Below are 27,129 nucleotides of genomic sequence, written 5' to 3'. Positions count from 1 at the left end.
TGACACGGTTGGCTACGTACGGTGCGAAAGATGTTCAGCAAACATTGCATACATATACATTGCATGACCATGCAATGTAAAATCAACTGAAAAAAGAAAAATTTGAAATCGCCTGCCCTCACTAATTTGTAATTGCCTCCCATTAAACAGCAACGAATTGTATAAATTCGACATCGACCGCCATTAAAATTCTGACAATGACATTACAACCCCAGCCAACACCACCGTTAAAATCACCAGTACTGCTAAAATATTTACAACCACTCTTACTTATACGAAACATACAATTGCATTTCTGCGCCGCCACTGATTTTCTGCATATTTTTTTTATTTCACGCGGCTTTGTATCTGCTGACATTTTTTGTTGTCGAAATCTGCCGCGTGCCAGCCTGACCCCTGCCAGAGGTCGCAACCGGGTACCCGATACCCGTACCCTACCCGATACCCGGCTACCCGTACCCGACCGGGTACGGGTAGCCGGGTATCCGTTTGCGACCCTGGTGCGGCCGGGTACGGGTAGGCCGTGAGTCACTGGTGAGTAACCGTTTGTCACTCATTTCCCAACGTCTTCTCTCTTCTCACAATTCAAGTTCCTAGAATCAACCCACCCGCGCCTGCAACATGGCTTCATCCCAGAGGTCGCAATCGGGTACCAGATACCCGTACCCTACCCGTACCAGGGCGGGTACGGGTAGGGTACGGGTGCGGCCGGGTACGGGTACGGGTAAGGAATCAAAACCCGTTTGTGACCTCTGACCCGGCGCAGTTCTCCAACCGCCATGTACGAGGCGGCGCTGCTTGACGGCGGCACAGAGCCGCTGACGCACGAGTCCTGCGAGAGGGTCGTCGTCAACGTGTCGGGGCTGCGATTCGAGACGCAGCTCAAGACACTCGGCCGGTTCCCGGACACCCTCCTGGGCGACCCCGGCAAGAGGTGGCGCCACCACGACCCCCTGCGCAACGAGTACTTCTTCGACAGGAACCGGCCGAGTTTCGACGCCATCCTCCACTACTACCAGTCCGGCGGGCGGCTGAGACGCCCGGTCGACGTCTCCCTCGAAGTGTTCGGCGAGGAGATCGAGTTCTACGAGCTCGGCAACGAGCCGTGGTCAAGTTCTGGGAAGACGAGGGCTTCATCGTGAGAGGAGGAGGGAGTGGAGGGAAGGAGCCACTGCCATCGGACGAGTTCCAGCGGCGGGTGTGGCTGCTGTTCGAATACCCCGAGAGCTCCATCGCGGCCAGGGGAATTGCCACCGTGTCTGTGCTGGTCATCCTCATCTCCATCATCATGTTCTGCCTCGAGACTCTGCCTGAACTCAGGGACGAGAATAAGCAGAAATTTCTCCCGGCAAAGGACATCAACGGCACGCAGGTCGACGGTACCACATCGCGGCTTTGTCGCTGATCCATTTTTTATCGTGGAAACCATGTGCATCGTTTGGTTTTCCTTTGAACTGCTGGTGAGGTTTTTGCGTGCCCCAACAAACTGGGATTTTTCAAAAGCATCATGACATCATCTGACATCGTGGCCATTCTGCCCTACTTCATCACCCTCGGCATCGAGATGGCCAAGCCCAAGGGCGTGACCAGCAGGCCACGTCACTGGCGATTTTGCGGATGACCCGGCTGGTGCGAGTGTTCCGGATACTCAAGCTGTCCAGGCACTCCAGGGGCTTGAAGATCCTGGGCCAGACTTTGAAGGCGAGCGCGAGCGAGCTGGGCCTGCTCGTATTTTTCCTCGTCATCGGCGTCGTCCTCTTCTCCAGCGCCGTCTACTTTGCCGAGGCCGACCAACTAAACTCGGAGTTCCGAAGCATCCCCGACACCTTCTGGTGGGCCATCGTAACCATGACGACGGTGGGTTACGGCGACATGTGTCCCGTGACGGCGTGGGGCAAGGCGGTGGGCTCGCTGTGCGCCATCGCCGGCATGCTCACCATCGCCCTCCCCGTGCCCGTCGTCGTCTCCAACTTCAACTACTTTTACCGCCGCGAGACGGGCGGTGAGGAGCGCGCGAGCCGCCTGCGTCTCTCAAGCCGCTCGCAGCAGCAGCAGGAGGAGCAGCAGAAGCAGCAGAAGCAGCAGCAGGAGAGAAGAAATAGCGGATGCCGTCCACAAGCAGCTTCACATACGTGGAGATGCGCGACGATCTGAGCGGCGACGTTGACTTCGAGGTGAAGATGCACCTCAAGCGCGACAAACACAACGGCATCGACAGAGACGTCCGATGCTCCGCCTTGCAAGTCGTCACGAAATGCCTCGAGGTATTTGTTCGCGATGAATGTGCACTGACATCGCTTACCTGTCGCTACGCTTGAATGGTCGAATGGACATTTGAGTCGCGTGGTCAATAAATGTTTTCAAGTCAACTTCACGTCTGCGAGCGTAAGTGTCTCCGTGTGCATAGTTGTCAATGTGGCGTTGTTTTGGAAGGAGGTTCGCGGTGAAAACCAAACCACCCACCCACCATTTTGCAGTGCACCGTGCAAAGACACGACTGCAAACGCGAACATTCCTTCGTAGAGGTGGGATTGGCAGCTGTGCACCTCCTGCCACAATGAAGCCGGGTTCGTGCTAATCTGCTGAACATATTTTGTAAGTAATGTTACAGTTGTAGAGGTGTAATTGCGCATGGCTACGAATGTTGAGGTGTGATTATGCATGGCCACGGATGGCCAACAAACACAAGGGGCGGGGTTACGGCCGTACACAAGGGTGGCGCTAGCACCGACGTCCGCATGTGTATCCCCCACGGGCCCCCCCTCGGGGGCGAGTCCTATAAAAGGTGATGAGCTCGAGGGCTCGAGGTGGGGACTCAGCTTTAACCAGAGAAGACGGAAGACCAGCTAGTGTAGGCCCCAGAGCTCCCCTGGCTCGCTGTCCTTATAAGGGCCGACCAGGGCAAGCCGGTGGCGTGGCCCCGAGAGCCCAGCTGCTCTGGTGACTCAGGGAGCCGGGATCCCAGCTTAACCAAGCTGGGACAGATAGCCTCCCCTAGTCCCGTAGTGGAGGAATTGGTATAGGTTAGAGGGGTTAGCTGTCGAGAATCCCTGTAGCCAAGTGACCTGTACAACTGTGTTGGTGTAATAAATAAGTGTGCCTCCGATCCTGTCGTCAAGCCTCCATATATATACTTACTACATCTGGTGTCAGAAGTAAACGTCCAACGATGGACACACGAGGGACGACACGTACCAGGGAGTCGGAGATGGAAGACGCCGCGGCCGAATCTCCACCAGTGATGGCCGGGGTCGAATCGGAGCAGCCGGGGCCGAGTACGCCCGCGCCGCTACGACAGGAGGAGGGGGATGCGTCGGCCGAAGGACTCCGGCTGGCCCACTCCCGCCTGGCGGACCTGCTCTACGCCGCGGCCGCCGCGTTGGAGGAGATCACGCGGCTGGGGGCTGGAGGAGCAGCGCGGGTCGACGACGGCAGCCGGCGCGGGGCGACGTTTCCCGCCACCCCCGACGCGGCTCGCGGTCAAATTTCCCGCCATCTCTACAGTACGAGCGGAGGGCGGGGCCGGCCCGCGTCACGTGTCTGCTGAGCGCCAAGCACAAGCCGTGACATCATCAACGCCGGCCGGCGCGTCAACATCAGAGCGACCGGCGATGCCATGTGCACGGCCCGCCCACACTGTATCATCGGCGGGGAGCGACGGAGAGCGTTCTGCGGCCACGGACGCCGCCTTACAACAGCGTCTGCCGCCTCTTAAAGAATTTGTCGGCGCTGACGGAGACTGGGGCGGCTTCAAGAGGCGGTTCATCGCTCATCAAGAGATGGCGAACTGGACGGACGCCGAGGCTCTACGCGCGCTGCCAGCGATGCTGGACAACGACGCCCTGGCTACCCTCACCTCGGCGCCGAGGGAAAAGCGCGCCACTCTACACCTGGCGTTGCAGCTGCTGTCAGCCGTCTATGGGCCGCCTTCGGACTGCAGGCAGCTGTTCCACGATCGGAGTCGGGGCGCCAACGAGTCACCCCTGGCCTTCCGGACGGCTCTCCTGGCTCTGGCAAAGGCTGCTTTCCCAAGGATGGACGAGGAAGGAGTGGATGCCATGGTAGCTGAGAAGCTGCTGCTACTCGCTGACGAGCTGGACGTCAACGTCTTGGCTCAGGACGACGCGGAGATGTCGTCCCTGCTGGTCGCGCGCCACATCCACGGGGGCTTGCGGTCCCTGCGTCGGAAGGCGGCAAAGGGGGCGGCCGGCCATGCCATGGCGACCACCGCCCTCCCATCGGAGGAGGTCTGCGGGGTGGAGCGGCGAGGGGAATGGAGATCGGCGGCACCGCAGGCTCGGAATGGACCGAGCCGCCAGGAGCAGCCCAGGTCATCTGGGGCGCTCACACGCTGCTACAACTGTGGCCTGCAAGGCCACGTTGCGTCTGGATGCCGGGCTCCCCGTCAGCGCGGGGCGACACCTCGTCAGGACGCCACGCCGTCTCCTCCCAAGCTCCAGCAGAGAAATACGGCGAGTCGCGGCACCTCACACGTTTGGCCCACGCACACATCCGACACACACTCACGCGCTCAACTAAACAGGGCTCCAAATTCCCCGTCCGTCGCGCGCGATTGTTCGGTAATGCGGCGAGCGCTCCAACCGGGTCAGTGGTCGGAGCTCGCCCATCGTGTCGTTGCTGCGTCGGCGGGATCATCGGTCGTGGTCGGTCACATTGATGGGGTAGAGGTGCGGATTTTAATTGACACAGGGGCATCGGCGACCATTATATCTGATTTAATTTATAACATCCTTCCCGTTCAAAGTCGTCCCTTGCTCCCTGTTGACGTGCCGTGCTATGCCGCTAACGGGGGCTCTCTGGGCATTATTGGCCAAATCCGCGCCACTATCTGCATTGGGGACATTAAATTATCCGGCCCTGTTTTGGTTTCCTCCTCACTCGCGGTTCCGTGCCTGTTGGGGACGGATTTTCTGGCCAAAATGCCCATCCGTATCCTTATTGACCAAGGGTGCATTGAGCTCCCATCGGGCCGACGCGTTACATTTCTGTCTTCCCCCACCACGGAGCGTCGGGCGTTTGCCACCGTGCAGGCGCTCGTCACAAAAACTGTGCGCGTGCCTCCGGGGGCTCAGATGCTCGTCCCTCTTAGGTTGCGTCGGCCGTTTGATGCAGGGGTTGCGGATCGGGGGGTCTTGTTGGGTCCATCTCGGGCCGGGGTCAATGGACCCGATTTGCTCGCGGCTCAGACTATGGTGAGAGGGGATGGGGACCCCTTCATTGCAGTCCTTAATGTGGGATCGCGAACGGCCGTGGTTCCTCAAGGGACCGTGCTTGCACACGCAACGCCGGTGCCCTATGAGGAACCACTCGTGGGTCAGGTATCCACCGATCCTCCGTCGCGACCGCATTCGGACTCTGATGACGGATGGCTGGATGCGCTTTGCGCGGGTTCAGTGGACCTGTCTGACTCGCAGCGCGCGCAGCTGCGAGTTCTCCTGAGCGAATTTGCTGACGTTTTTAGTCAACACAAATTTGATATTGGTTGTACAAAATTGCTGCGACACCATATTGACACGGGTGACAGCGCGCCAATCCGCCAAAATCCCTTTCGGTTGAGTCCCGCCGAAAAGGATCATGTCAAATCGGCTGTTGATGACATGCTAGCCGCCGATATCATTTCCCCTTCCACCAGCCCGTGGGGCGCGCCGATCGTTTTGGTGAAAAAACACGACGGCTCACTGAGATTTTGTGTTGACTTTCGGCGTCTCAACAAAATCTCTGTGGCAGATGCGTACCCGCTTCCTCGGATGGATGAGTCGCTCGACGCCTTGGCCGGTGCGCGATTCTTTTCCACCCTTGATTTGCTATCTGGATTCTGGCAACTTCCTCTGGATGACGAATCGAAACCTAAGACTGCTTTTCGTACACCGCAGGGCCTCTTCCAATTTAACCGTTTGCCGATGGGTTTACATTCTGCGCCGGCAACTTTTCAGCGGTTAATGGAATTGGTCTTGGCAGGTTTGCAATGGGATTCGTGTTTGATTTACTTAGACGATGTCATCGTCTTTAGCAAATCCTTCGAGGAACACCTCCAGAGGTTGCGTGCTGTTTTTCTCAAAATGCGGGCTGCCAATTTGAAATTTAAACCACAGAAGTGTCATTTACTCCGCGAATCGGTGCGATATTTGGGTCACATTGTTGGGCGCTCGGGGATATCCACTGATCCCGCCAAAACTGAATGCGTCAGCTCCTGGCCGACTCCCACCTCTGTGGGAGAGGTCAGGAGTTTCATTGGGTTCGCGTCGTATTATCGGCGATTTGTGGCTGACTTCGCTACGATTGCGAAACCATTGCATGCCTTGACGTCCAAGGGAGTCAGGTTTCATTGGGGGCCGGAGGAGGAGGCTGCTTTTCGCGCCCTCAGAAATGCTTTGGTGGGAGCTCCGCCGTTGAATTACCCGGATTTTTCACAACCCTTCTTGCTCGATACTGACGCAAGTAACACGGGCATCGGGGGTGTGCTGTCCCAGCTCATCGGGGGCGTAGAGCATGTGGTGGCTTACGGTAGTCGGGTACTGTCTCCAGCCGAACAGCGGTACTGCGTTACCCGTCGGGAATTATTGGCCATTGTTTATTTCATTCAGCAGTACCGCCCGTATCTGTACGGTCGGCGGTTCACCGTCCGTACAGATCATGCGGCCCTACAGTACGCCCTGCGGGTTCAACAACCATCGGGCCAGTTGTCTCGATGGTTGGAGATCCTCCAAGACTATGACTTTGTCACCACATATCGTAAGGGTGTCCGCCACACGAACGCTGACGCCCTGTCACGATTGCCACCCACTTCGGAGTGCGCGTGCCTGTTGGGTTCGGGGCGTTGTAGGCCCCCGAACGTCACCACCGATTCGGTCCTCGTGGCCGCTACCGATGCACCTTCGGCTTCGGGTCCTATCGAGCAAGAAGGGAGGGATTCGTTGCTGGGGTTGCCGGTCGCGGAATGGGGACGCCTCCAAATGGAGGACACCTCCCTCCTCGCTTTGCGCCGTCGCGTCGGGGGGGCTGGTCAGGGGGTGGAAAACGTTGACTCGTGGGGGTTGTTCCAGGGTCTTTTGATGCACTGGGATGGAAAAACCCGGCGCCAGCGGCTTGTGGTGCCTGCTGCTTTAAGGGGTAAGGTGGTATGGGCTGTTCATGAGCGGCTTCTGCACTTGGGGGTTCACAAGACCTTTGCCACGCTCCAGCTGGATTTCTTCTGGCCGGGCATGGAAAAGGACGTGGGGGATCTCTTGGGGTCATGCACGCAATGCGCGCAGAGGAAGCCGCCTGCGAGGGGGTCCAACCCTCCGCTGCAGTCCATAAAAGTTTCCCGGGTTAACGAGCTCGTCGCTCTGGACATACTTGGGCCATTTCCCGCTACGCCCAGGGGCAATAGGTATTTACTAACGGGGGTTGAATACTTCACGAGATGGCCTATGGCCTGGCCCCTGGCGAACCAGTCGGCAGCAGCCATCGCGGAGGCCTTTGTCCAGGGCTATGTCCTCGACAAAGGTGCTCCGGAACGGCTGCTTACTGACCAGGGTAGGAATTTTTCTGGTAAACTCCTACGTGAGGTGTGCGACCTCTTGGGTACGGAGAAGGTTCGGACCTCTCCGTATCACCCACAAACTGACGGGATGGTGGAACGGCTGCATCGGACCATCACGTCCATGCTGTCCCAGCAGGTGTCGGTATCCCAGACGGATTGGGACCTCCGCATAGCCGGTGTGTTGCAGGCCTACAGAATGGCTCCTCATGCGGCCACCGGATTTTCCCCTTTCTTTTTAATGTATGGGCGCGAAGTTAACCCCCCTGTGGCGACCCAGCTGAAGCTCTCGGCGCTCCCGGCGAAGTCTAATTTGTCCGAACACATTAAATTTAACATCGCTAAATTGTCTGAGGCGCGGGAAGCGGCCGTGCAAAATTCTGAACTCCGCCAGAAGGCGAACGAGAGGCTTCGGTTGGGGCGGGTGCAGGTGGTCAAATGGGAACCAGGGGACAGGGCGTGGTTGCACTGTCCTCAGGTGCCGCTGGCAACCTCGTCGAAATTGGTACGGCCGTGGCGGGGGCCAGTGGAGGTCGTGCAGGTTTTGCGGCCGCAATGTGTTCGCGTCAAATGGGGGAGGCGCCGGTGGTATGTGCACCCCTCAAGGTTAAACCATTTGTCGCGCCGCCCCGTGGTTCACACACACACACGCATGGCCAAACGTGTGAGGGTGTCGCCGACTCCCCGTCGTCGCTGCACTCGCCTAACCTGACGCCAACTGTTCCGTCCCCAGGTGAAACAGGAGTGACGGGTCCACACCCACCAACCCCTCCCGGAGGGGTCGGGGGTCACTCGGCAGCGACGCCTGACTCTCTTGCACCCGGACCGTCAACAACCGTCACTGAGCGTGCCAGGACGGGCCCTTGTGACGGGCCCGCCGCGCGGACGCGCGCCAAAACGCGCAGACTATTGTGAGGTCGGCCGTTGGGGGGCCTTGCGGACAATGGGAGGGGTGGCGTCCGGAGTGTGTGTATATATGTTGGTTTTGGGGTATTTATTCGGGGGGGGTGCGTCGGGTTATTTTTTTTCCTCTCTCTCTCTCTCTCTTCCTGTTGTTGTTCTTGTTAAGGTTCTCTTGTTCTTGTTAAAAATTACGCGAGGCACACACACGGGGTTTTTGTGAGGGATGCACCTTTATTCTGATTTTTTTTTTGCAGCCAGGGACGGCTGCGAGCTGTACAGGGGGGGGTGATGTAGAGGTGTAATTGCGCATGGCTACGAATGTTGAGGTGTGATTATGCATGGCCACGGATGGCCAACAAACACAAGGGGCGGGGTTACGGCCGTACACAAGGGTGGCGCTAGCACCGACGTCCGCATGTGTATCCCCCACGGGCCCCCCCTCGGGGGCGAGTCCTATAAAAGGTGATGAGCTCGAGGGCTCGAGGTCGGGACTCAGCTTTAACCAGAGAAGACGGAAGACCAGCTAGTGTAGGCCCCAGAGCTCCCCTGGCTCGCTGTCCTTATAAGGGCCGACCAGGGCAAGCCGGTGGCGTGGCCCCGAGAGCCCAGCTGGTCTGGTGACTCAGGGAGCCGGGATCCCAGCTTAACCAAGCTGGGACAGATAGCCTCCCCTAGTCCCGTAGTGGAGGAATTGGTATAGGTTAGAGGGGTTAGCTGTCGAGAATCCCTGTAGCCAAGTGACCTGTACAACTGTGTTGGTGTAATAAATAAGTGTGCCTCCGATCCTGTCGTCAAGCCTCCATATATATACTTACTACACAGTGAATGAGACATGTTCCCGGGGCTCCTCAACATACAAGTGCGTATACATCACAGTGCACCTCCAATTAGCACGGTGGGCTACGTACGGTGAGAAATAGATGTACATACTACACTAAAATACACTCTACTCTACACTACAGTCTTCCACTATACACCACTATACACTACACTATACACTACTATACACTACACTAATACACTACACTATACACTACACTATACACTACTATACACTACACTATACACTACTATACACTACACTACTATACACTACACTTATACACTACACTCTACACTACTATACACTACACTATACACTACACTTATACACTACACTATACACTACTATACACTACTATACACTACACTATACACTACTATACACTACACTATACACTACACTATACACTACACTTATACACTACACTATACACTACATTATACACTACACTATACACTACACTATACACTACACTATACACTACTATACACTACACTATACACTACACTACTATACACTACACTATACACTACTCTGATTAGAAGGGTTGGCTGCAAATGGTGCAAAAGTAGTTCACCACCCACAAGTGGAGGATGCCCCATCCATCCTCACACACTCGCACCGCACGTCGCAAACACCTTCTGCACTCAAGTTTAATTTATTAGGTACCAGCGGGAGGTACCTGGCATTGCCCGGGGGAAAAAGACACACACAGACATCGACCCACACACACAAACACATCGACTTACACACACACATATATATGGACTCAAACACACACATCGACTCACACACATATCGACTTACACACACATCGACTTACACACACACGCATCGACTTACACACACACATGGACTTACACACACACATTCACTGACACATAGACACACACACACACATCGACTGACACATAGACTCACACACACAGCGACTCACACACACAGCGACTCACACACACGCATGGACTTACACACATCAACGTACACATACACGCATCGACTTACACACACACACATAGCGACTCACACAGACACATCGACTCAAACACACATGGACTTACAGACACATCGACTCACACACATCGACTTATGCACACACTTGCACAGTAGACACACAGACTTACACACACACATGGACTCACACACAGACATCGACTTGAGATACACACACATGGACTCACACACACACAAGTACACACACACAGACATCGACTTTAGGTACACACACATGGACTCACACACAAGTACACACATACAGACATCGACTTACACACACATACAAACTTACACACACAGACATCGACTTTAGATACACACACATGGACTCTCACACAAACAAGTACATACAGACATCGACTTACACACACATACAAACTTACACACACAGACATCGACTTTAGATACACACACATGGACTCACACACACACAAGTACACACAGACATCGACTTTAGACACACACACATGGGCTCGCACACACACACACGTACACACAGACATCGACTTACACACAAGTACACACAGACATCGACTTACACACAAGTACACACACACAGACATCGACTTTAGATACACACACATGGACTCACACACACACAAGTACACACAGACATCGACTTACACACAAGTACACACACACAGACATCGACTTTAGACACACACACATGGACACACACCCACGATAGTCTATTCCCATGTTATCTCAACGGAAATCGATTCCAATAGCTTAATCAACTATACATCGATTTCCATGTTATCCCAATAGAAATCGACTCTATAAATCCACTACAAGAATCGATTCCTAATGTTATCCCATTAAGAATCGACGCGAGTAGAGTTAATCGAACCGGGAATCGAATTTCTCTGCACCACGTGACTTGAGAAACTGAAACACGTGGGTCCCAGGTGGGTGTCATGGCGGTGCGAGAACTCTTCTCGAGACTTGGCCTACTCTTCCTCTCCGTCCTCCTCCTCGTAACGTGCAGACACGGTGAGCCCAGCCAGAGGTGGTCGATACATCGGGTACCAGGTTGTGGTGGACGTGGGGGGCGGTGGTGAAGTGGTTAGCGCACTGTGTGTGTGTGTGGGGAGCGGTGGTGCAGTGGTTAGCGCACTGTGTGTGTGGGGAGTGGTGGTGCAGTGGTAAGCGCACTGTGTGTGTGTGTGTGGGGAGTGGTGGTGCAGTGGTTAGCGCACTGTGTGTGTGTGGGGAGTGGTGGCGCAGTGGTTAGCGCACTGTGGGGAGCGGTGGTGCAGTGGTAAGCGCACTGTGTGTATGTGTGTGGGGAGCGGTGGTGCAGTGGTTAGCGCACTGTGTGTGTGTGGGGAGCGGTGGTGCAGTGGTTAGCGCAGTGTGGGGAGCAGTGGTGCAGTGGTTAGCGCACTGTGTGTGGGGAGCGGTGGTGCAGTGGTTAGCGCACACTGCCCATCTCCCCAGCTGCGACTCCCCCTCTGAATGTCCGCGTGGAGTCTCGCGACCTGCTGACGCAACTCCGCTGGGACCACGACGCTCAAGTGGACGTCGCCACCAGCAGCAGCTCAAAGCTCCTGCACGTTGCCTACAGGGTGGACAGCAAACTGTGAGATGCTCGCTCACTCGCTCACCCACCCACTCACTCACCCACTCACTCACTCACCTACCAATCCACTCACTCAACCATCCACTCACTCATTCGCTCACCAACTCACTCACCCACTCACTCACCCACTCACTCAACCATCCACTCACTCACCCACTCACCCACTCACTCAACCATCCACTCACTCGCTCACCCACCCACTCACTCACCCACTCGCTCAACCACTCACCCACCCACTCACTCGCTCACCCACCCACTCACTCAACCATACACTCACTCGCTCACCCACCCACTCACTCACCCATCCACTCACTCACCCATCCACTCGCTCACCCACCCACTCGCTCACCCACTCGCTCACACATCCACTCACTCAACCATCCACTCACTCGCTCACCCACTCACTCGCTCACCCACGCACTCACGCACCCATCCACTCACTCATCCATCCATCCACTCACCCACTCACCCACTCGCTCACCCACCCACTTACTCATCCATCCACTCACTCACCCACCCATCCACTCACCCACCCATCCACTCACCCACCCACTTACTCACCCACCCACTCTCTCACTCACCCACCCACTCATGCACCCACCCACTCACTCTCCCACTCACACACTCAACCACCCACTCACTCACCCACCCACTCACTCACTGACTAATGCACTCACCCACCCACTCACTCACCCACTCACTCACTGACTAACTCACTCACCCACCCACTCACTCACTGACTCACCCACTCACTCACTGACTAACGCACTCAACTACCCACTCACTCACTCACTCACCCACTCACTCACTCACTCACCCACTCACTCACTGACTAACACACTCAACCACCCACTCACCCACTCACTCACTGAATAACTCACTCACCCACCCACTCACTCACTGACTCACCTACTCACTCACTGACTAACGCACTCAACTACCCACTCACTCACCCACCCACTTACTCACCCACCCACTCTGTCACTCACCCACTCACCCACTCACCCACCACCCACCCACTCACTCACTGACTCACCCACTCACTCACCCACCCACTCACTCACTGACTCACCCACTCACTCACCCACTTACCCACTCACTCGACCACTCACCCGCTTGCTCACTCACCCACCCACTCACTCACTCACCCACTCACTCACCCACTCACTCACTGACTCATCCACCCACTCACCCACCCACTCACCCACCCACTCACCCACTCACTCACCCACCCACTCCTCACCACCTCCTCCTCCCCGTGTCTCTGTCTGTGCAGCTATGGACGAGCCCGCTGGCGGACCGTCTGCGCTGCCACCGCAGAGACACGGTGCGATGTCTCCTCAGCGCTGCGACATCCTGGCGACCGCTATCACCTTCGCGTCAGATCCACCGTCTCATCACCACCAACAACACCATCATCATCGTCACCAACACCACCATCACCACCATCATCGTCACCCTGGGTCGTGGTTGAGGTGTTACCCTTGAAGACAAGTAAGTGGCATTGTTTATGTTTCTCTCTCTGTGTTTGTCTCTGTCTCTGTGTGTCTCTGTGTGTGTCTGTCTGTGTGTGTGTGTCTCTGTGTGTGTCTTCGCCGGTTGGAAACATTTAGGCTGGCCTGCCTACGATCCATCCTGGGTTTAACCAGGCTGGATTGTGTGAGGAGCTCACAAATCCTTGAATGATCTGGGCAAAGTCCCATCGGTGAGCTCCTCCGGCAGGCAAGGCTGCGTTGGCTGGGTCATGTAACCCGCATGCCCAGCCACCGCATGCCTTAACAGATTTTGTTCGGCCGGATCGAGGGGGCTAAACGGGCGCGGCACGGGCTAGAGAAGAGATGAGGTGATGTGGTACAGAAGGACGTGAACCTGAGTGGACTTGCCGATGACTGGTACCAGCGGTGTCAAGATCGGCCTCTGTGGAGGAGGCTCGTGAAGGACGCTACTGGGCAGTTGGAGGCAATCGCCCTCCAACAACAACGGAGGGTGGAGGAGCAACGCTCACAACAACGAGCAGAGTGCCGGGTGGCTAAAGCACAGCAAGTTGGTACAGTAGGGGGCACAGGTGGTGCATCAGCCAGTCATCTCGGTCATCTCGGTCAGTCGACCCGTGGCACCTGCTGGGTCTGCCCCGTGACCTCCTGCCAGCGGGCGTTCGACACTTCACGTGGCAGCCTCATGGTGCACTTGGCCTGGCACAAGGGTCGTGGTGACTTCACCGCCACTTAGTGGCGAATGGCGGTTGTTGTTGTCTCTGTGTGTGAGTGTCTCTGTGTGTGTCTGTGAGTGTCTCTGTGTGTCTGTGTGTCTCTGTGTGTGTCTGTGTGAGTGTCTCTGTGTGTGTCTGTGTGTGTCTCTGTATGTGTGTCTGTGTGTGTCTGTGTGTCTCTGTGTGTATGTCTGTGTGTGTGTCTGTGTGAGTGTCTGTGTCTGTGTGTGTGTCTGTGTGTGCTGCTCTGGCACCAACAGTCTGTTCAGGCTAGGGGGGTGAGTGAGATGACGTCATCTCCTCACCAGGTGAGTGAGATGACGTCATCTCACCAGACGAGGGAGATGACGTCATCTCCCTCACCCCTCCCCACCCGTGACTCTCCCCCCCCCCCCCCCCCCCCCCGTGTCTCAGCCGTGCTGAGTGCTCCGACTGTCACCTTGATGCTGCACAAGAACATGACGCTGGAGGAGGAGGGGGGTGATGATGAGGGGGAGGGTGGTGAGGAGGGGGAGGAGTGTGGTGGTGAGGAGGGTGAGGACTACGAAGATGATGACGACGATGGCTACGACGATGATGACTACGATGATGATGATGAGGGTGATGATGATGATGAGGGTGATGATGAGGATGATGAGGGTGATGATGATGATGAGGGTGATGATGATGATGAGGGTGATGATGAGGATGATAGTGGCGACGGTGATGGGGCCGACGGTGATGGCGGTGACGGTGATAACTACGATGATGATGATGATGAGGGTGATGGCGGTGACGGTGATGGTGGCGACGCTGATGACGACGATGAGGGTGATGGTGGTGACAGTGATGGCGGTGATGGGGCCGACGGTGATGGCGGTGGCGGTGATGGCGGTGATGGCAGTGACGGTGATGGCGGTGACGCTGATGATGATGATGATGATGGCGGTGATGGCGGTGACGGTGATGATGATGATGGCGGTGATGGTGGTGACGGTGATGACGACGACAATGAGTTTTATGACGACGATGACGACGACGACAATGAGGGAGAGCGGAAGGCGTGGGAGCTGTCCGTGCGGGTCTCCATGAGCAGCGAGTGGAGGAGGAGGATGGCGCAGAGTGACGTGCACTACCATCTGCAAGCCGAGGTCTCCACAAGGAGGGGTGTCACTAGCACGGTGAGAGTGGGTGAATGAGTGGTGAGTGAGTGGGTGGGTGAGTGGGTGGGTGGGTGAGTGGGTGGGTGGGTGAGTGAGTGGTGAGTGAGTGGGTGGGTGGGTGAATGAGTGGTGAGTGAGTGGGTGGGTGAGTGGGTGAATGAGTGGTGAGTGAGTGGGTGGGTGAGTGGGTGGGTGGGTGAGTGAGTGAGTGAGTGGGTGAGTGGGTGGGTGGGTGAGTGGGTGAGTGGGTGGGTGGGTGAGCGGGTGAGTGAGTGGGTGAGTGGGTGGGTGGGTGGGTGAGTGGGTGGGTGGGTGGGTGAGTGAGTGGGTGGGTGAGTGAGTGGGTGGATGAGTGGGTGGGTGGGTGAGTGGGTGAGTGGTGGTTGGGTGGGTGAGTGGGTGGTGGTTAGGTGGGTGGGTGAGTGGGTAGGTGGGTGGGTTGGTGGGTGAGTGAGTGGATGGGTGTTTGAGTGGGTGGGTGGGTGTGTGAGTGGGTGAGTGAGTGGGTGGGTGGGTGAGTGGGTGAGTCAGTGGGTGAGTGGGTGGGTGAATGAGTGGGTGTGAGGGAGTGGGTGTGAGTGAGTGGGTGGGTGAGTGAGTGAGTGGGTGGGTGGGTGAGTGAGTGAGTGAGTGGGAGGGTGGGTGGGTGGGTGGGTGGGTGGGTGGGTGAGTGAGTGAGTGGGTGGGTGGGTGGGTGAGTGGGTGGGTGGGTGGGTGAGTGGGTGGGTGGGTGGGTGGGTGGGTGAGTGGGTGGGTGAGTGGGTGGGTGAGTGAGTGGGTGGGTGGGTGAGTGAGTGGGTGGGCGGTTGAGTAGGTGGTTGAGTGGGTGGTTGAGTGGGTGGTTGAGTGGGTGGGTGGTGATGCTACTACTACTGATGATGATGCTATTGCTGCTGCTGCTACTACTGATGATGATGCTATTGCTGCTGCTGCTACTACTGATGATGCTATTGCTGCTGCTGCTACTACTGATGATGCTATTGCTGCTGCTGCTGCTACTACTGATGATGCTATTGCTGCTGCTGCTGCTACTACTGTTGATGATGATACTCAGGTTAACACGTAGCAGGCTTCGCGACCAATATCATCCAAAAGAGGTTTTTGGGTTAGATCACGTAAATATATAAATGATGTGTCGTTAAAACCCGCGACCACCCGACACAGCCAACTCGTGAGGGTTGTCACGTAAATAGAACGTGGCCAATGTACATGTGTGTGTGTTTGGATGGATGGGTTTTGCGAGTTGAGATGATTTAGAAACGCGCTCAGTGTATCTTTGCTGTGTGGCCAGACCACCGACGTGTCATCCACGTAACGCAGCACACTGAGACCATCTGCTTGCTCCTGCCAGGAGCGCTTTGTGGGATGTCGCTACCGCCACGCGCTGCCTCAGCCTGCAGGCGCCGCTGAGTACTGCGTCCGCGTGAGAGTCGTAGTCAACTACCCGCGGTGGAAGACAGGGGAGTGGTCTCCCCTGTCGTGTGTCTCCGTCCCTCCACCACACAGCGCCGTGGGTGAGTGGGTGAGTGGGTGGGTGGGTGAGTGGGTGGGTGGGTGAGTGGGTGGGTGAGTGGGTGGGTGGTTGAGTGAGTGGGTGGGTGAGTGTGTCAGTGAGTGGGTGAGTGGGTGGGTGAGTGGGTGGGTGAGTGTGTCAGTGAGTGGGTGAGTGGGTGGGATGGGTGGGTGAGTGGATGGGTGAGTGGGTGGGTGGGTGAGTGTATGAGTGAGTGGGTGTGTGAGTGGGTGGGTGGGTGAGTGGGTGGGTGGGTGGGTGAGTGGGTGGGTGGGTGAGTGAGTGAGTGGGTGTGTGAGTGAGGGTGGGGAGCGGTAGTGCAGCGGTTAGCGCACTGCGCTATGAACCCGGCGACACGAGTTCGATTCCCGCTCACGGCCAACACCAGTGACGATTATCTGAACCGGTCCCGGGCCTCCCCTAGGTCGACTCAGCCTCAAATGACCCAGCCAACGCAGCCTTGCCTGGCGGAGGAGCTCACCGATGGGACTTTGTCCAGATCTTTCTGGGATTTATGAGCTCCTCACACAATCCAGCCTGGTTAAACCCAGGATGGATCGTAGGCAGGCCAGCCTTAATGTTTTTAAGCGGCGAATATGTTCCATTAGGGGGGTCCACTTTTCGCAAGCGTAGAGAAGGGAGGGAATGATTGTGGCCGAGAAGATCTGAAGCTTCGTGCAGAGCAACAGACCAGGTAGCTTCCACACACCGTTACACAACCAATGAAAAGATATTGCCGCTTGACTGATTCGGAGTGAGACCTCTGCTGTTAAACCGGAGCCGGCCATGATCACACTGCCCAGGTATGGGAAACTCTCCACTCTCTCCACAACTGCCCCATCACCAAATGGGAGTTGTGGGGGTGGAGTGTCCAATGGTACAAAATACCCAGGCAGGTGCTTAGTTTTGGTGGGTCTGATGGTAAGGCCCCACCTCTTAGTGGCACGCTCCAGTCTCAGCAGCAGCGCCTCCAAATCCTCCTCTGAGTGAGCAGCAATTACTAGATCATCGGCATACATAACATGGTTGAGCAATAGGGAGCTATCCCTTGACCGCACCTGGGCATCAATCAGCCTCCCATTGTATCTGTACCAGATGGAAATTCCTCTGGTACAGCCATCGAAGGCTTCACGAACTACGTGGTCAAAATAGATGTTCAATAATGTGGGAGCTAGAGGACATCTCTGTTGCACCCCAAGGTAAAAAGGGAATGGCTCTGACTCCCAGCCACGTAGTTTTACCCGGGCCCGCTCACCATCACGAAGGTCCTTAATAATCGTGAGCAGAGGGTCAGGGACTGCAAAAGCACGAACAATGACCCAGAGCCCAGGCCTACTGATGGTATCATAGGCCTTGACCAGGTCAATAAAGCAGAGATGTAGGTCTTGTTGGAATTCCCTCCACCTCTGCTGTAGCAGACGGACAGAAAATATGGCATCTGTGCAGGACCGCCCTTTCCTGAAACCACATTTGGGCTACGCAAGCCTCTCCTCAGTGTGCCTGGCAAGGCGATGTTGAATAGACACACAGACACACATAGACAGACACACACAGACAGACACAGGCAGATAAAGATCCCCCGTATAGCCTTAACAGACTGTAGGGGCAAGTGCTGTTAGCGAGCACCTATGAAGGCCGGAACGGTACACACAGACAGACACACAGACACAGACAGACACACACAGACAGACACACAGACACAGACAGACACACACAGCCACACACAGACAACAACAACCGCCATTTGCCACTAAGTGGTGGTGACATCACCACGACGCTTGTGCCAGGCCACACACACAGACAAACAGACAGCCACAGACACACACAGACACACACGGACAGACACTGCCACACACAGACAAACACAGACACACAGAGACACACACAAGACAGACACAGAAAAGTGATGAAGACCAAAACCTCATCACTAACCTCATACAACAACACTGATCAGCATCCCACTCTGTCTGTGTCTCCCTGTCTCTCTGTTTCTCTGTCTGTATCTGTCTCACTGTGTCTCTCTGTCTGTGTCTCCCTGTCTCTCTGTCTGTATCTGTCTCGCTGTGTCTCTCTGTCTGTGTCTCCCTGTCTCTCTCTCTGTCTCTCTGTCTGTATCTGTCTCACTGTGTCTCTCTGTCTGTGTCTCTCTGTCTTTCTCTGTCTCTCTGTCTGTATCTGTCTCACTGTGTCTCTCTGTCTGTGTCTCCCTGTCTCTCTCTCTGTCTCTCTGTCTGTATCTGTCTCACTGTGTCTCTCTGTCTGTGTCTCCCTGTCTCTCTCTCTGTCTCTCTGTCTGTATCTGTCTCACTGTGTCTCTCTGTCTGTGTCTCCCTGTCTCTCTCTGTTTCTCTGTCTGTGTCTGTCTCTCTCTGTCTTTATCTGTCTCCCCGCGTCTCACCGTATCTCCCCGCGTGTGTCCCCAATCCCGTAGCCGCCACCACCGCCGCCACCTCCCGCTCCTCCCGACCCTCGTCCGCGGTGTCTACGGGAGACGAGGCGACGCTCCCCGCCGGTGGCGGCAGCGCCTCCATCAGCTTGATGGCGGCCATAGCGGTGCTGGCGATCCTCCCCTTCGTGGTGTGCACCACGTGGGGCACACGGAGTGCCGGCAAACGTGGCGGTGAGTGTTGTGGTGGCTATGAGATGTTGACGGTGAGCGTTGTGGTGGCGTTGTGGTGACGTTGTGGTGGCTATGAGATGTTGACGGTGAGCGTTGTGGTGGCGTTGTGGTGGCTATGAGATGTTGACGGTGAGCGTTGTGGTGGCGTTGTGGTGACGTTGTGGTGACGTTGTGGTGGCTATGAGATGTTGACGGTGAGCGTTGCGGTGGCGTTGTGGTGGCTATGAGATGTTGCCGGTGAGCGTTGTGGTGGCTATGAGATGTTGACGGTGAGTGTTGTGGTGGCGTTGTGGTGGCTATGAGATGTTGCCGGTGAGCGTTGTGGTGGCTATGAGATGTTGACGGTGAGTGTTGTGGTGGCGTTGTGGTGGCTATGAGATGTTGACTGCCTCGCCTGGTACACGGGAGGTCGTGGGTTCGATCACGACCCTGACGACGCCTGCTGCTGCTGCTGCTGCTGGTGTGTATTTGGAGTTTGCTCCGCACTCACGTGCCTCGTGAGTTTCTCTCCGCACTCTGCGCGATGTTCTCGTTCCCCAGCGGACGAGCAAGGAGGGAGCTCCCCGAGCCTGGTGCCTGAGAGAGATGCCGTCTCTGCCGAGTGCAGGTAGCCACCAACACTAACACCACCAACACCAACACCATCGCCACCACCACCACCAACACCACAGCCACCATCACCACCAACACTAACACCATCACCAACACCACCACCACCAACACCACCGCCACCACCACCATCATCATCACCACAGCCACCATCACCACCAACACTAACACCACCACCACCAACACCAACACTAACACCACCACCACCAACACCACCGCCACCACCATCACCATCATCATCACCAACACCACCACCAACACTAACACCACCACCACCAACACCACCGCCACCACCACCATCATCATCACCACCGCCACCACCGTCACCACCATCACCACCACCACCACCGCCACCACCACCGCCACCACCACCATCATCATCATCACCACCACCATCACCACCGCCACCAGCACCACCGCCACCACCACTGCCACCACCACCGCCACCACCACCACCGTCACCACCACCGCCACCACCATCACCACCACCACCATCATCATCACCACCGCCACCACCACTGCCACCACCACCGTCACCGTCACCACCACCACCGTCACCACCACCGCCACCACCACCACCACCGCCACCACCGCCACCACCGCCACCACCACCATCACCACCACCGTCACCACCGTCACCACCACCGCCACCACCACCATCGTCACCGCCACCGCCACCACCACCATCATCATCATCACCACCACCATCACCGCCACCACCACCATCATCATCACCACCGCCACCACCATCATCATCACCACCACCGTCACCACCACCACCATCACCGCCACCATCACCGCCACCACCGCCGCCGCCACCACCGCCACCACCATCATCACCACCGCCACCACCACCATCCCAGACACTGAGAGTTCTTGACCACCTCGCCTGGTACGCAGGAGTTCGTGGGTTCAATCCCAGAAACTGAGAGATGTTGACCACCTCGCCTGGCACGCAGGAGGTCGTGGGTTCAATCCCAAACACTGAGAGATGTTGACCACCTCGCCTGGCACGCAGGAGGTCGTGGGTTCAATCCCAGAAACTGAGAGATGTTGACCACCTCGCCTGGTACGCAGGAGGTCGTGGGTTCAATCCCAGACACTGAGAGATGTTGACCACCTCGCCTGGCACGCAGGAGGTCGTGGGTTCAATCTCAGACACTGAGAGATGTTGACCACCTCGCCTGGCACGCAGGAGGTCGTGGGTTCAATCCCAGACACTGAGAGATGTTGACTACCTCGCCTGGAACGCAGGAGGTCGTGGGTTCAATCCCAGACACTGAGAGATGTTGACCACCTCGCCTGGAACGCAGGAGGTCGTGGGTTCAATCCCAGACACTGAGAGATGTTGACCACCTCGCCTGGCACGCAGGAGGTCGTGGGTTCAATCCCAGACACTGAGAGATGTTGACTACCTCGCCTGGCACGCAGGAGGTCGTGGGTTCAATCCCAGACACTGGGAGATGTTGACCACCTCGCCTGGCACGCAGGAGGTCGTGGGTTCAATCCCAGACACTGAGAGATGTTGACCAGCTCGCCTGGCACGCAGGAGGTCGTGGGTTCAATCCCAGACACTGAGAGATGTTGACTACCTCGCCTGGCACGCAGGAGGTCGTGGGTTCAATCCCAGACACTGGGAGATGTTGACCACCTCGCCTGGCACGCAGGAGGTTGTGGGTTCAATCCCAGACACTGAGAGATGTTGACCAGCTCGCCTGGTACGCAGGAGGTCGTGGGTTCAATCCCAGACACTGGGAGATGTTGACCACCTCGCCTGACACGCAGGAGGTCGTGGGTTCAATCCCAGACACTGAGAGATGTTGACTACCTCGCCTGGCACGCAGGAGGTCGTGGGTTCAATCCCAGACACTGAGAGATGTTGACCACCTCGCCTGGCACGCAGGAGGTCGTTGGTTCAATGCCAGACATTGAGAGATGTTGACCACCTCGCCTGGCGCGCAGGAGGTCGTGGGTTCAATGCCAGACACTGAGAGATGTTGACCACCTCGCCTGACACGCAGGAGGTCGTGGGTTCAATGCCAGACACTGAGAGATATTGACCAGCTCGCCTGGTACGCAGGAGGTCGTGGGTTCAATCCCAGACACTGAGAGATGTTGACTACCTCGCCTGGCACGCAGGAGGTCGTGGGTTCAATCCCAGACACTGGGAGATGTTGACCACCTCGCCTGGCACGCAGGAGGTCGTGGGTTCAATCCCAGACACTGAGAGATGTTGACCAGCTCGCCTGGTACGCAGGAGGTCGTGGGTTCAATCCCAGACACTGGGAGATGTTGACCACCTCGCCTGACACGCAGGAGGTCGTGGGTTCAATCCCAGACACTGAGAGATGTTGACTACCTCGCCTGGCACGCAGGAGGTCGTGGGTTCAATCCCAGACACTGAGAGATGTTGACCACCTCGCCTGGCACGCAGGAGGTCGTTGGTTCAATGCCAGACATTGAGAGATGTTGACCACCTCGCCTGGCACGCAGGAGGTCGTGGGTTCAATGCCAGACACTGAGAGATGTTGACCACCTCGCCTGACACGCAGGAGGTTGTGGGTTCAATCCCAGACACTGAGAGATGTTGACTACCTCGCCTGGCACGCAGGAGGTCGTGGGTTCAATCCCAGACACTGAGAGATGTTGACCACCTCGCCTGGCACGCAGGAGGTCGTTGGTTCAATGCCAGACATTGAGAGATGTTGACCACCTCGCCTGGCACGCAGGAGGTCGTGGGTTCAATCCCAGACACTGAGATATGTTGACCACCTCGCCTGGCACGCAGGAGGTCGTGGGTTCAATGCCAGACACTGAGAGATGTTGACTACCTCGCCTGGCACGCAGGAGGTCGTGGGTTCAATCCCAGACACTGAGATATGTTGACCACCTCGCCTGGCACGCAGGAGGTCGTGGGTTCAATGCCAGACACTGAGAGATGTTGACCACCTCGCCTGGCACGCAGGAGGTCGTGGGTTCAATGCCAGACACTGAGAGATGTTGACCACCTCGCCTGGCACGCAGGAGGTCGTGGGTTCGATCCCCACCCTTGACGACGCCCGCCGATGTTTATTCGGTGGTCGCGTGACGTCTTCCGAATTAGAAATGTTTAGTCTACGAAACGGGCGCGAATAAGTTCCACTGTGCGTGCAACTCTCACGCGCTGCCCGGTACGTGCGCATCACCCTCGCCTACTTTCTCCGCTCCCTCCAGCGACGAGGAGGCCGCCACGGCGCGGATGACAGAGCGGCACGCGGAGACGGAGGTGTAAGAGGAGAAGAGGTGGAGGATGAGGTGTCAAGAGTCGGAGTCGGAAGTTTGTGTGTTTGTGGGCAAAGCGGCCACTGTAGTAGTACCGTCCTTGTTGCTGTTGTTATATTGATGGTGAAAAGTTATTTACCACCCACCCCCCTCACCCCGACTTTATATTGAAGCTTTTAGTTGTGTGATGTCCGGTACTCACACAGAGACCCAAAGACTCGCCACACAGAGACCCACAGAGTCACCACACAGAGACCCACAGACTCACCACACAGAGACCCACAGACTCACCACACAGAGACCCATAGACTCACCACTCAGAGACCCACAGACTCACCACTCAGAGACCCACAGACTCACCACACAGAGACCCATAGACTCACCACTCAGAGACCCACAGACTCACCACTCAGAGACCCACAGACTCACCACACAGAGACCCACAGACTCACCACACAGAGACCCATAGACTCACCACTCAGAGACCCACAGATTCACCACTCAGAGACCCACAGACTCACCACACAGAGACCCACAGACTCACCACACAGAGACCCATAGACTCACCACTCAGAGACCCACAGACTCACCACTCAGAGACCCACAGACTCACCACACAGAGACCCACGGAGTCACCACACAGAGACCCACAGACTCACCACACAGAGACCCACAGACTCACTACACACAGACCCATAGACTCACCACACAGAGACCCATAGACTCACCACTCAGAGACCCACAGACTCACCACTCAGAGACCCACAGACTCACCACACAGAGACCCACAGACTCACCACACAGAGACCCACAGACTCACCACACAGAGACCCACAGACTCACCACACAGAGACCCACAGACTCACATAGAGACCCACAGACTCACCACGCAGAGACTCGCCACACAGACTCACCACACAGAGAGACCCACAGACTCACCACACAGAGACCCACAGACTCACCACACAGAGACCCACAGACTCACCACACAGAGACCCACAGACTCACACAGCAGAGACCCACAGACTCACCACACAGAGACCCACAGACTCACCACACAGAGACCCACAGACTCATCACACAGAGACCCACAGACTCACACAGAGACCCACAGACTCACACAGCAGAGACCCACAGACTCACCACGCAGAGACCCACAGACTCACCACACAGAGACCCACAGACTCACACAGCAGAGACCCACAGACTCACCACACAGAGACCCACAGACTCACCACACAGAGACCCACAGACTCATCACACAGAGACCCACAGACTCACACAGAGACCCACAGACTCACCACACAGAGACCCACAGACTCACACAGAGACCCACAGACTCACCACACAGAGACCCATCACACAGAGACCCACAGACTCACCACACAGAGTGGTGAGGGTGGTGGTGGGTGGTGGTGGGTGGGTGGTGGTGGGTGGTGGTGGTGAGGGTGGTGGTGAGGGTGGTGGGTGGTGGTGGTGGGTGGGTGGTGGTGAGGGTGGTGGTGGGTGGTGGTGAGTGTGGTGGGTGGTGGTGGTGAGGGTGGTGGTGGTGAGGGTGGTGGTGGTGAGGGTAGTGGTGGGTGGTGGTGAGTGTGAGTGTGCGTTGTTGAGGGCAGGTCCATAATATATTTTCCAGAACTATCCGAGAGAATCGACAGAAAAGCGTCGTCCGTTCGACTCGGGGGGAGTGGGGGTGGTCGCTTTGCCCATCGCGGTTCTGTTTGTCGTCGCCACGTGTCCCAGCGTTGGAGGAGACGTGGCCTCGTCTCTCCCTGCCTGGCTGCCTGCCCCGTGAGTGAGTGAGGCTGCCTGCCCAGCTGTTTTGTTGTTTGCTGGGGGAGACATTGTGGTGCTGGTGGTGGTGCTGGTGATGGTAATAAAAGTGGCAAGTTCACTTACCTGGGCTGGAACTGCTCTGAGCAGGTGGGCGCATCGTGATGATGTTGTTGTTGTTGTGCACGAGACTTGAACTAGAAACTAGACCGCGTTTTATTTTAGCGGGCAAGGGCCTCATTGAGATGCTGTGTGTGTAAGCTCTCTTTTCGAAGGCCCTGACCTGGGCATTACCGATGATAGTTCTACCAATGAGGTTCATCATCATCATCACGTGAACCTTTATAGCAGTTGGCAAAGACTCTAGCAACTCACGTCTCTCAAATGTGGAGGGGAAAACCAGAGGGCCCGGAAAGAAAATCCACTCGACAACAGAAAGACAAGAGAGACACAAACTCTATGCAGCAGCTGCAGCATCAACTGCCAGTCTCTGTGCGTGTCTGTGTCTCTGCGTGTGTCTGTGTCTGTAACGGTGTGTCTGTGTCTATGTCTCTGCGTGTCTTTGTGTCTCTGCGTGCATGTCTCTGTGTGTCTCTACGTGTCTCTGCGTGTGTGTCCATGTCTCTGTGTGTGTGTGTCTCTGCATGTCTACGTGTGTGTCCATGTCGTCTCTGTGTGTGTCTGTGTCTCTGTGTGTGTGTCTGTGTGTGTCTATGTCTCTGTGTGTGTGTCTGTGTCTCTGCATGTGTGTCTCTGTGTGTCTCTGCGTGTGTGTCTGTGTGTGTCTCTCTGTGTGTGTCTGTCTCTGTGTGTGTGTCTCTGTGTGTGTGTGTCTCTGCGTGTGTCTCTGTGTGTGTGTCTATGTGTGTGTCTGTGTCTCTGTGTGTCCATGTCTCTGTGTGTGTGTCTCTGTGTGTGTGTCTATGTCTCTGTGTGTGTGTCTCTGTGTGTGTCTATGTCTCTGTGTGTGTGTCTCTGTGTGTGTGTCACTGTGTGTGTGTGTCTGTGTCACTGCGTGTGTGTGTCTCTGTGCGTGTGTCTGTGTGTCTCTGTGTGTGTGTGTGTCTCTGTGTGTGTGTCTATGTCCAGGACCTACCGTGGAGCTGATCTGTCCTCTGACCATCGACTAGTCATCTGTAAGATGCGCCTGCCTTTCTTCCACTCCGGTGGTGGGTGTACACCCAGGATCCCATTCCAACCAAAAGTGGCCTGGTCTCGGTTAGCTGATGAAAGTTGCAAGCGAGAATTTCATCATCGCTTGCAGCTGGGGTTGGCATCGTCCCCCACTCCACCTGATGTCGAGGGGAAATGGGCGAGGTTTAAGACTGTGACTCATGCAGCTGCAATGGCTGCTTTGGGTACGCGGTCCAGACCTCCCCAGAAACCCTGGCTGACAGAGGAGGTGTTCAGGTTAATTGAGAAAAAGCGTCAGGCCCACTCTCATCGCCTACAGCATCCCACGTCAGAGAATGAGGAGGTTTACCGCAGCCTTCGCTCGGAAGTTCGGAGAGCCGTCAGGCGCTGTAAGGATGGGTGGTGGTCGCGGGTTGCTGAGGAGATGGAGTCTGCCTCAGTGGCCCGTGATCACAAATCACTATTTAACTCCATCAAAAAAGTAACCTGCAGCGCCACACCTATTACCATCATTAGAGGAAAAACGGTGATCCAATCTCCGACCCCCAGGAACAGGTTTGCAGATTTGCTGAGCATTTCTGTGAGGTCCTGGGGGAGGGAAATTCTCTCAGCCAGGAAAACATCATGGCACAAAGTGGTGATAACCCTGCTGAGGCTGCGGTGCCTCAAATATTGGAAGAGGTCACCCCCTGTGAGTGGCTGGCTGAGGTGCCATCTGTTGAGGAAGTACTGAAGGCGATCCGGAGTCTGAGACCAGGAAAGGCACCGGGCAGAGATGATCTCCCAAGCGAAATGCTGAGGGAGGGTGGCGTTTGTGCACAGACTGCCCTATATGACATCATAACAACAGTCTGGACCACTGGACGGGTTCCGCAGGACTGGAAGGATGCCCTGGTGGTTCCCCTCTTTAAGAAGGGGGACCGTACCGACTGTAACAACTACAGGGGCATCTCACTCCTCAGTGTGCCGGGTAAGGTCCTGGCAAGGATTATTCAACATCGCCTTGCTAGGCACGCTGAGG

At 56.3% G+C, this 27,129-nt stretch overlaps 2 protein-coding genes and 1 pseudogene across 3 annotated transcripts; all 3 read left to right on the top strand.

The window, feature by feature from the left end:
• Positions 1 to 287: 287 nt before the first annotated feature.
• LOC133339855 (potassium voltage-gated channel subfamily A member 1-like) lies at positions 288 to 2,369 on the top strand (annotated as a pseudogene).
• LOC133339854 (uncharacterized protein DDB_G0284459-like) lies at positions 2,171 to 23,604 on the top strand. Of its 2 annotated transcripts, none has more exons than XM_061547986.1 (8): positions 2,171 to 2,264; positions 11,706 to 11,847; positions 13,124 to 13,341; positions 14,471 to 15,216; positions 16,550 to 16,712; positions 19,143 to 19,331; positions 19,872 to 19,938; positions 23,154 to 23,603. In XM_061547986.1, the coding sequence occupies exons 1-8, from the start codon at positions 2,228 to 2,230 to the stop codon at positions 23,209 to 23,211; spliced, it is 1,620 nt and encodes a 539-aa protein (XP_061403970.1). In that variant the 5' UTR covers positions 2,171 to 2,227; the 3' UTR covers positions 23,212 to 23,603. The 2 variants fall into 2 exon arrangements, with proteins under 2 accessions (XP_061403970.1, XP_061403969.1); XM_061547985.1 differs by lacking the exon at positions 2,171 to 2,264 and adding an exon at positions 10,411 to 11,258 and having other exon boundaries at positions 23,154 to 23,604.
• LOC133339856 (uncharacterized) lies at positions 3,471 to 9,693 on the top strand. Its single transcript, XM_061547987.1, has 2 exons — positions 3,471 to 4,472; positions 8,277 to 9,693. Exons 1-2 carry the CDS (start codon positions 3,612 to 3,614, stop codon positions 8,289 to 8,291), a joined length of 876 nt encoding a protein of 291 aa, XP_061403971.1. The 5' UTR covers positions 3,471 to 3,611; the 3' UTR covers positions 8,292 to 9,693.
• Positions 23,605 to 27,129: the final 3,525 nt, after the last annotated feature.

Source organism: Lethenteron reissneri, unplaced genomic scaffold (assembly GCF_015708825.2).
Source record: "Lethenteron reissneri isolate LAM-NWPU_2019-01 unplaced genomic scaffold, ASM1570882v1 scaffold_448, whole genome shotgun sequence".
Taxonomy (NCBI): domain Eukaryota; kingdom Metazoa; phylum Chordata; class Hyperoartia; order Petromyzontiformes; family Petromyzontidae; genus Lethenteron; species Lethenteron reissneri.
Note: the sequence above shows the minus strand (reverse complement) of the source record. Positions and strands in the feature narration are given on the sequence as shown.

Excerpts from the sequence above, each read along its gene's own strand:
- LOC133339856 (XM_061547987.1), top strand. The coding sequence starts at position 3,612 with ATGCCATGTGCACGGCCCGCCCACACTGTATCATCGGCGGGGAGCGAC.
- LOC133339854 (XM_061547985.1), top strand. The coding sequence starts at position 11,183 with ATGGCGGTGCGAGAACTCTTCTCGAGACTTGGCCTACTCTTCCTCTCC. Across the intron at positions 11,848-13,123 it reads TACAGGGTGGACAGCAAACT|CTATGGACGAGCCCGCTGGC; the intron begins GTGAGATGCTCG and ends CTGTCTGTGCAG. Across the intron at positions 13,342-14,470 it reads GGTGTTACCCTTGAAGACAA|CCGTGCTGAGTGCTCCGACT; the intron begins GTAAGTGGCATT and ends CCCGTGTCTCAG.